This window comes from Eriocheir sinensis, chromosome 14, assembly GCF_024679095.1.
Source record: "Eriocheir sinensis breed Jianghai 21 chromosome 14, ASM2467909v1, whole genome shotgun sequence".
Lineage (NCBI taxonomy): Eukaryota > Metazoa > Arthropoda > Malacostraca > Decapoda > Varunidae > Eriocheir > Eriocheir sinensis.
The window spans coordinates 7,246,262-7,256,507 of NC_066522.1; the positions used below are offsets into that span (position 1 = coordinate 7,246,262).

Below are 10,246 nucleotides of genomic sequence, written 5' to 3' on the forward strand. Positions count from 1 at the left end.
AACTTACTAGCTGAAGAGTGACAGGTAACAATCATGAGCCTGGACAGTGTTGATTGGTTGTGATGTTCCTTTGTTACTCTAATGGTGCACCTGTTCTCATGAGGGTCCAGTGATCAGCAGTAATGCCTGTGTCTGGAGAATACCTATAGTTGTCTTCACTTGACTGTCAGTTTGTCATCAAGGGTGTCCCGGTCAATGAACAACGTTGATGGAAGCCTTCATTTTTGGAGGTCTCTTCCATTGATGAGTATATAATTTTGCCCAGGTTTAATTACATCCTGAACTTTATCTCTTTAATGACAATGTATGCTCCTAAGTAAACCTGAGAGGTGCACTGGAATAGGGATATTGGGATTGGTTTTCATTAGACAAAGTACATTTTACACACACACACAAAAAAAATCCTGTGTATGCTTATTTTTAATGTTGCAATCATAGTTACTGTTAACAGAGTATATGGGCAATCATCAGACACTTTGCAGTGGTTTGAGATAAGTCTGTTGTCTGTAGACAAACCTTGGACCCCACATTTACTAATGAGAATTGTGTTCCTGCTAACAGCAAGTAAATGCATTATCTGCTGATGATCCTACAATTTGTGTGACAGAGCTAAGAAGGCAATTCCCTATCATAACATCTTCCTGGTTAGTCTCTTTTCTATCATTACACTCCTTGGGGATTCACATGCAGTTATGGGTATGGCAAGACCAAAGATCCAATATGATATTCTCATTAAAATATAGCATATTTTTTTTATTATTTATTGTTTAACAAACACTAAAGCAAGTAAATTAATGAACCTGCAGTACCAAGGAAAATATATCTTGAAGACCTCCTGCTCATGATGTACAAAGTAAAAAGATAAGAATTGGACAACTATTAGAAGTCCATACATATGTCTAGTTCACATATAAAACTAAGCTGCTGAAATTATTATTTAAAAATAATTTAAACAGGCTTGTAATCCAATTTGGTCTCCAGCTTTTTGTTGTCAGAGACTTTACGCACGGCTTTCATGAAGTCTTCTTCAATAACATAGTCTCTCTCATTCCGGATGGCGAAAAGTCCAGCTTCAGTGCAAACATTTCGTAGATCTGCGCCGTTGAAGCCATCGGAGAGTTTTACTACAGCTTCATAATCTGAAACGACCAATATACCATGTACTGCTGCATGGAACAACAATAACTGAGCTGTCTTTCAGGTCTATCATTTATTATGTGAAGTGTAGCATGTACACATTTTGGGCCCTGCATATTTTCAGTCATTATTCAGATTAAAGTGATCTAAAGTGACCTACTTTTCTAATTTTGTTTACATAATAAATCAACAGTAATAATCATATCAGTATGTTTATAAGTATTTTCTTACTGTGAAATAGTTAGGAAGAATCTTCACTAGATGAAGAAAATAAAAATGCAAAATACATAAATTCACAAGATTATGAAACTGGAGTTTGAGTAAATGCAGCACAGACAGCTTATGGCAATATGGATAGATTTTTCGTCAAGCAACTCTTTCTCCTCAGTGCTTTGTCAAGTCACAACTGCATGTAATTTTAAAGATTACCGTGTTAATCATTCTCAGCCATTAGATGACAGTTTAAGATAGTCAGCCACTGCAGACCTGAATGTGGTGTCATGTCCATCTACTTTCTGATCATTTCATCAATTCATGGGGTTACTAAACTGTCACCCTAAGCCCCAAAGTTTCACATACAGCTATGGATCTTAGATCTTACCAATCTCTCCTCTCTTTGTGATGGGCCCTGAATGGATCTTGAGAATTTCCAGCCTAGCCTGCTCGTTGGGAAGGGCAATCTCGATCTTCCTGTCAAGACGACCAGGACGGAGAAGGGCTGGATCCAGGGTGTCAGGACGATTGGTGGCCATAATCATTTTGACCTGAGACAAGATTGACTTATAACCTTCAAACAGTTTAGTGACACATATAGTGCTGGGCTTGGGAGACATTATCATGTTGAAGTATAATTATATTTACAAATTTCAAAGGCTGCTATGTCAAACTTCTAAGAAATTATTATTTACCATATCTCACCTCATTATAAATGCTTGTTGTCTACACATCCATCTGCCTATTTCTCTGTTTTCATCTTTTAATGTCTGTTTTTCTCTTAGATGACTTGCAACATATCTCCCTTATTATCAATTCCATCTAATCTATTCTTTTCTTTACATTTCTATAGGTATTAGAGTTACTTTGTCTTCTCACAAATAAACCTAAGAAGCATACTATCATGAGTGAATGTAAGATAGAGTATAACAAGTTACTCACTTGTCCTAAAGAATCAAAACCATCCATCTGATTTAACAATTCCATAAGTGTTCGCTGAATCTCTCTGTCGGCTGAGGTGCCTTCAGAAAACCGCCTCCCTCCAATGGCATCAATCTCGTCCATGAAGATGATGCACGGCTGGTGATCCCGGGCGTAATTGAACATCTCTCTGATCAGTCGAGCAGACTCACCAATGTACTTGTCAACAATAGCACTGGACACAACCTGCAAGAGAATGTTTTATGAGACGAACTCTTAAATACAAATTGGTTTTGTGGAAAAGATCAAGTCCATTGAAATATGTACAAACTAGTATTGAGGATATTTCCAGTATAGGTGAATAAAGTTTTGCAAAAATGTTCTAAGAGCTATGTTTCACCACACAAGAATCCTGACACTAACAACACAGCTGTAGCATTCTTACATAACCTTCAAACATTCAGTGAAAGTTCTCCAATCTACCTTAAGGAAGTTGCAGTCCAGCTGGGAGGCCACAGCTCGGGCCAGCAGTGTTTTGCCTGTGCCTGGTGGACCATACAATAAGCAGCCCTTTGGAGGGTTGATTCCCACACGGTGGAAGAGCTCTGGGTTCAGGAGGGGGAGCTCTATCACCTGTAATTCAATGAGGATACATTTCAAACAAAGGGAAACCAGCAGCGAGGTAATGGCTGGAGGGTGGAGGGTTCCCATAAAGGGTATCCGGGAGCAGAAAAGTAAGTGTATTAAAATGCTGGAGAATTGTTGGATGTCCTTACTGCAGTCTTTTTCTTCATAGATATTTTTTCACATCTGTAGTTGGTTGTTTATCATTATTTTAGTACCATAATGCTTTACACATCTTATAGTTGTTTTGAAGTGACTTGCTATGCAGCTATTTTATTTGATTTTTTTTTAATCTGGACCAATCTAAACCAATAATGCATATTCTTGAGTACTAAATGGCAAGGTGGAATTGGTGAAGACTCTCAGGAGTAATCTGTGAAAGTAGGGTGCCAGTGAGAGTGAATTGGAACATATACAAATGGGTAATGAGGCCAGCCATGTTGTGTGTTTTGGAGACAGTAACACTGACAAAAGGCAGAAGGTGGTACTCAAGGTGGGAGAGTTGAAGATGCCAAGATTTTTGTTGGGAAGGATGAGAATGAATAGGATTATGAAAGAGTAGCTTAGAGGGATAGTCCAGGTTAGAAGGTTCAGAGACAAAGTGAGGGAGTCGAGACCGAGATGATTTGGACATGTGGGGAGGGATACTGGGTATTTCAGGAGAAGGATCCTGGAGATGGAATTCCCACCCAAGAAGAAAAAAGGAAGGCCAAAGAGTAAGTTTATGGGTGAAGTGAAGGGGGATCATGCAGATTGTTGGCATTATGGAGTAAAATGCAAAGGACAGGAAGAGATGAAAATGGATGATCTGCTGTGGCAAACCCTATAGGAACAACCAAAAGAGAAAAAAAGAGGAAACTGAGTTTTACTAAGGTTTGCTACATAAGTTTTATAAGATATAGAACCACTTTCTATAAGTGGATTTTATATTAGCTAAGGTAAAAACACTGAAAGTTTAAGATATGTAGAATGTAGTTTTTCATAAATAGGGCAATTCTAGACAGTACAGGGGTCAATTACAGACTTCAATATTTGGCTACAGTACCCTGAAGGTGCCTCATAGGAGGATGGATAATGATTCACCTGCAACATCCCACTCTGTAAGCATTGAAACGAGTGGTTCCTTGAGGACGCTGAGCTACACAAGTCTGAAACCTGCTGTTCTGTGATGGGCTGTGCTAATTAGATTGGATGGCAGTAAACTGCCACATAATTATTAAACACAGAATTATAAAGGAAAGTGAACACTAGAGTAAATTTCTTGTGAAAGACTGGGGACAGATATGTCACAAGCAGTCTCAATTATATTGCATTTAAGAAGATAGAGAGGTGGAGATTTTATATATAATCTAGAATTTTGTCAAAAAAAAAAAAAAAAAAAAAAAACAAAAAAACAGTGAGATATCTTAACCCGTTCGTGGTCAACCACGTCACCTGACGTGTTAATGTTGTTACTCCCTCTGGTCAACCACATCATCTGACGTTTTATTATTATTTTTTTCCACGTGAATAAAATGCCTCTAGTAGTTTATAATTACGTTTATTGAAGTGTCAGGCATCTTTTCTCAAGTGATGACTTTATGCGCGGCAGTTTTATTGGTTCAGAGCATGCTTATACAGTATGGCACGTAGATGTCGACTCGGTGCTCTCACTGATGAGCAAATTCAGCTTCATTTTAATGAAGAGGAGGGTGATACTAACAGTGAATCTACAATAGATGATAGTGATAAAGATGAAGATTATGTTTTTCAAGAAAGTGAAGAAAGCCAATCAGCAAGTGGATCTGAATATTATCCAGCAGACACAGCAGCAGCTGACTACTCCTCAAACATATGCTCTGGACCATCACCTACTCAACTATCTTCTCCACCTCCTTCCACCTCTAGGTGTTTATATCCACCACGTGGTGGCAGAACGAAGATGGCAAGACGTCGGAGTTCATCAAGCGAAGATGAAAGCAATGCGTCTCGTCCAAGAGTGACTCACCCACCCGCCCACGGTCTCACCCCAGCCAGACAGACGCCTTCCCGCCGATCCTGTAGGTCACGTGTTATGCCACATTTCCTTTTTATGTTTCCTGTTCAGAATTACTAGCCTGTTTTGAGACAAATTATGTTCTTATAGCCTAGTGATACACTATTATAAGAATGTAGTGTTGTACAAAAGGAAACAATTGTTATGCTACATTTCCTTTTTATGTTTCCCGTTCATAATTACTATTTTGAGACTAGTTGTGTTCTTATAGGATACAATATCATAAGAATGTAGTGTTGTGCAAAAGAAAAACAATTGTTAGAGGAAGAGTTGAAAATAATATCTCTGTGGTGAGATTACGTCTGGCAGCGCCGCGCCACAGGTGCCAGTTAAATGCCGGCGGGGCATTTAAAAAAAGGTAAGGAGGAAATTTCCATGTTATTTTCTTTATGTGCCTTGATCTCCCTACCATTCTTTTCTTTTATAGGGAACCACTAATAATAATGATCAGCATGTATTATGACTCCCCCACATTTTATGGACAGACTACTTGTACATAAATCCATGAAAATGTAAATAAATGCCTATGTCTATGTGGACTATATTTGTTTATTCTCAAATTCCTGATTGTTACCCTCAACTTATGGGCTGGCTGTCTCAGCTGAGACTCCTTTCAAAAGCAATCATGAAATATGTTGTATTTATAGTGACTTAAGAGGTCTGGATAACAGTATAGCCCATTTCCATTCCTCTCCTTCATTAACCCTTTCATGCACCACGACGCGATGCACGTCAAAACGGAATCATCCACATCTGAGCTTTTGATTCAAATTTCATCAAAAACTTTAAAACTTTAAAAATAAAGTATCTTTCAGAATTGCGTCATTTTTTTTTGTGTGTGTCAAAGATCCAAGCTAGGCCTATAAAATAAACTAATTGTCAGCTCTCTTGTGCCATTGGATTTGAAGTGATAATTGCCCGTGGTTTAGTTGCCTCTCAGCAGGCAGCCTGTGAGTGGGACTGTCATCCCTTTAATTTGTTTTTTTTCAGTCGGTAAACTTCGCTATTTATTTGCATTTCTTGATGTTATTTTCATTCATAAGGCAGAATAATCTCTTCCAAAACCAACAATATATAATAATGCCAAGAAAAAAGAATACTCGTGGGTGAAATCGATAACATGATAAAAAATTTCGCTGCATGGTCAGGCCATTCCGCGAGGCCCCCTAGGGAGCCCCAGACGGATGTTGCAGTGGAAAGAGAAACTTATTAAACTTTTGGTGCATGAAAGGGTTAATATAAATGCTTACTCTCCCCATTAAATTTTTTTTCTTTCTATATAAAGTTTAAGAGGCAACTTCAACTCCATTTTTGTCAAAAAAACACTTGACTGAACTGAGGTATATATACATTAAGTACTGCCAAAAGAAGCATTTTTTATTATGCTGTTTAATCTCAAAACCTCAGCTCAATTTTCAAGATCTATTTCTGACACGTATTAATTGGAATAGAGTGCAAAGAATGGCAAACTTACTCTATAAGCTTTATAGATGGTGTGAATGGTTATGAAGACTATCTCACTGGTGCAAGTATTTTGTCTTTTCTTTGTTAATTTTCTTGAACCAGCAAGTTATTCTAGAAGGTGCAAGAACCAAATTTTGATGAAGGAAAATATAGCACTGCTGGCTTTGGAGTTTGTTAGCTAGAATCCATGGGTTCATCTATCCACTCTGTTCCATGCAATATATACACATTTTATTCCTTAGAATGGTCCCATGGCTCCTTTGATTTCACAGGTTGTCTTTGTGGGAAATGGGGTTACTGGTGATGATGCCACATTTTAATGTTCACAGCATTAGACACTCACCTCCCTAAGTTCTCTGATCTGCTCCGCCAGCCCACCAATCTTGTTGTAGGTGACATCACCAGGGTCCTCGTGGCTCATGTTGTACACCAGTGGGTCAACCTCCCGGGGCAGGTACCTCATGATGGTCAGGGTGGTCATGTCCAGTGCAACACGTGTCCCCGACTGGTGAAGTAAAGACATATTTGTAATATAACAGTTTGAGTTCCTGACATAGGTGGACACATGTAACTTCTTTTTGTGCTGCAGCTGCAACTCTGCTGCAAAGATTCACCATAAAAGCAAGTGGAACCATTTTGAGGAAGAGTAACTGCAAGCATGAGTGCAACTACAACTTGAAAAATAAAAATGTCAAATTATTTACTCATCTAAAAGTAATGCAAAATATGACAGATAAACTCTTTTTATTCTTACATTATTACAAAACTACAAAGATATGACAAATAATTAATGAGTGTGTCATGAAGGGGGAACTGATCTAATATGTGGTTGAGTCTGATGTAGAAAACCTCTCTCTTTTCACTTCACACATCCTGGTAGGAGAGTAAACAGCAATAAGAGACATGAAACCCACAGTGTGCCTCAGCCTCATACTATATGCTTATCAACTGGAGTAACCCACCGCCGCGAGAGGACGTGCCTGCTCTCTCTCCTCAACACATTTGAACTCAGCTGTCCTCCTCCGCTATAGCATTTTTTTTGCTGAACACCAGTAGCATGCTCAACCCCAATGGTAACTGGCTGAAATGACTGGTAAGCAGGGAAGGATTTATAGGACCTGGAATGTCCCAGGACTGGCCCATGACACTGGCATTGCGGGCAGCACTGGTAGGGTTGTTTCTGTTCCTGACCACGGTGATGAAGTTTTTCCCTGTGGTACATGTGGCGTAAATATTGGTGAGGAGGACTCTCTTGAGTGTGAGCATTGCCAGACCTGGACCCACGGTACTCAAAAGCTATTGAATGAGCCTGAGTTCATTCAGTAGGTAAGGCAGTCGCTGATCCACCGAGACTCAGGATACTCCAAGTGCCCATGCACAGAAGCCTTAGAAATTTTACCCTAGGCCTGGTTCTATGGGTGGGTGCCACATCTGCACCACCCCAGCCACCCCAAAACAAAAACAGAGCTAGGGGGGCCCTCCCTCCTTTGGGATGCAAGGGTTAAGGAGGCTTTGTCCAGCACCTGTCCCAGGACCTCTATTTCCTATTCTGTATCAAGCAGGGATAAGAGTAACAGGGTAGGGTTGCAGGCCCCATCCCAGACAATACAGATGGCATGGCCTGACTGCTAGCTGTGGGCAGGAACACTGAATACCTAAGATATTATACCCTGGGTAAAAATGTCCCAAATTACATGGGTTGACTGCTAGCTGCAGGCAGGAACACAGAACCCCTAAGATATACCCTGGCCAAAAGTGTCCCAACTTAAGGTTTCATGCTAAATAGCTATTCTTATGTAGAGTTATGATAATTTATGGGTTCATTGTACCATTAATGTTGTTTGTGCAACTAGATTAATGTGCTGCTGATGCAGCTCAGTGTTAATTAACATTTTCTGCCATGATCATGGGGGTTCATGGAATTCATCTATATAACTGATAAATACTATAGATATTATATGCAAAATCTCAAAATTTTACCCGAGTATATTAAAGAGAACTTGGTGTATATCAAGCTTATATTTGTGACAACAATTCACATGTTTCTGTAAGAATTAGACACTAATCTTGTAAAAGCAAAAACATGTCTTCAAGTGTCTTACCTTTAGCTTTCCCTTGTCAAGCTGTCGCCTACAGCCAACCACATAGCGAGGGCCATTAGTAGCCTTTACAATAAACTTCTCCTCAGTGAGCTGCTTGAGTACCTCCCCAACAATCTGCCCCACGCTCTGCAAGGCCTTGAGGTCATTCTCACTCTTGTCATACTGCTTGTCCAACTCTTTCTTCTCTTCTCGTACTGGAAAGACAGCAAGTGAATCAGTATCACAAGATAGTAAAAAAATATGGGGTATTATCACTATTATGTTAACTACAATAATAATGAGAATAAAAACAGTACTAGGCCACAATTGCCACCATGACTTGTCTCCTACATATCAGCAATGAGGGCATAGTTATATTTAGTTAGGTTAGTTTCTAAACATGTGTGCCTATATAATATGGTTAATGGGCATATAATTCAACCCTTTAAATATAACATGAAGGTGTCTATGATATTTTAAGGAGGCGAAGCTAAACTACACATAACAAACGTGAAATCCATGAGTGACCTTATATCAAAAGTTAGGCCATTTCCACACTTGTTTTAACCTACAGAAACAATTAAGTGGTGAAAGTTGAACCTAGACCTAATCATAAAATAAATACTATCGGGGTATAGTTTTGGTGAAATATCAAATAATAAAAGAAGTCAAATTTGCAGCTGTGCCATCCCCAAGGTTTAAAAAAAAAGGAAAGCACACGAGTGATGACTGATAACTTTGGACCATTTAGTAGGACGACTTCATGCAATACCTTGACAAAATAAACTTATGGCCGATTTTTCTTTAATTTAACAGTAAAGGAGGCCTGCTTAACACTTCTTCTTCTTGGGTGTTTTTATGGGGCTAGTTAGGCTGTGGGACACACTGCTCCCAGGAAGTAGAAATGAGTAGCCATGAGGTCAATTTCGAATGGAGAGATGTCTTGATACTCCTCTCTTGAAAGGCGGCCTAGTAGTATGTGAATGTTAGCGTACCGAGCGCTAAATGTTCTTAAATACAGACCACTGGCGAAGATGACCTGTTGAAATTGGACCACCAGCCAGGGACGGGGTGTGTTTCTCCCCGTGCCGTGCTTATTACCCACTTTTCGTTGCTCTCATTACTTCCCCCACGCACTCTGACTTACGCTTCCTGAGCTTTGAGTCCACTTCCCGGTGTTCTATCAGTCTGCGGCGGTAATCTGACAGGCATTGGTCTCGCTCTGACACAGTCGCCGCCATGGCTCCAAAACAATGCCGCGCACCCTCGACTTGCCCGATGAAGACATAATACTCAGGCCTTGTTTTTTGCTACATTACTGCATTTCTAGTCATGTTTCTATATATTGTTGTTGGTTTAAGGTGGATATAGGTTGGATTATACTAGTGTGGTTTCTTTCAACTTTGTTCAGTATTTATGAAGTCGATGATTTACCCCAATATTTGCATTAATTTATTTAGTAGTCAGCTGATAAAAAGCAAGGGTCCCACAGCCTAACTACCTCCCTAAAGCACTCAAGAAGAAAGAAGAAGGTTTTGAAATAAAAAAAAAAGCTGTAACCTCTCTCTCTCTCTCTCTCTCTCTCTCTCTCTCTCGTATCCTATAGCACTGGATTAATAAAGGAAACTACGGTAGTACTCTTAGTCATTCTCACTATTGCCTACTACATTATCTTCTTACCACGGAAATCAATATAAACTTTAGCTTTTATTACTTTTTGTCGCTAACTCTACGGATTGACTATACCAGTTCACACAATCTTTGGTCCTCA

The 10,246-nt window shown here is 39.5% G+C and overlaps 1 protein-coding gene across 1 annotated transcript; it reads right to left on the reverse strand.

Annotated features, from left to right (window-relative positions):
* Positions 1–407: 407 nt before the first annotated feature.
* LOC126998384 (26S proteasome regulatory subunit 10B) lies at positions 408–9,778 on the reverse strand. Its single transcript, XM_050860003.1, has 7 exons — positions 9,623–9,778; positions 8,497–8,690; positions 6,738–6,899; positions 2,755–2,904; positions 2,293–2,517; positions 1,739–1,901; positions 408–1,139 (listed from the first exon to the last, which is right to left on the reverse strand). The coding sequence occupies exons 1-7, from the start codon at positions 9,714–9,716 to the stop codon at positions 949–951; spliced, it is 1,179 nt and encodes a 392-aa protein (XP_050715960.1). The 5' UTR covers positions 9,717–9,778; the 3' UTR covers positions 408–948.
* Positions 9,779–10,246: the final 468 nt, after the last annotated feature.

Coding starts and splice junctions, on each gene's coding strand:
- LOC126998384 (XM_050860003.1), bottom strand. CDS start 9,716: ATGGCGGCGACTGTGTCAGAGCGAGACCAATGCCTGTCAGATTACCGC. Junction 6,900..8,496: donor TTGACAAGGGAAAGCTAAAG/GTAAGACACTTG, acceptor TTACTTCACCAG/TCGGGGACACGTGTTGCACT. Junction 1,902..2,292: donor GTTTTGATTCTTTAGGACAA/GTGAGTAACTTG, acceptor ATCTTGTCTCAG/GTCAAAATGATTATGGCCAC.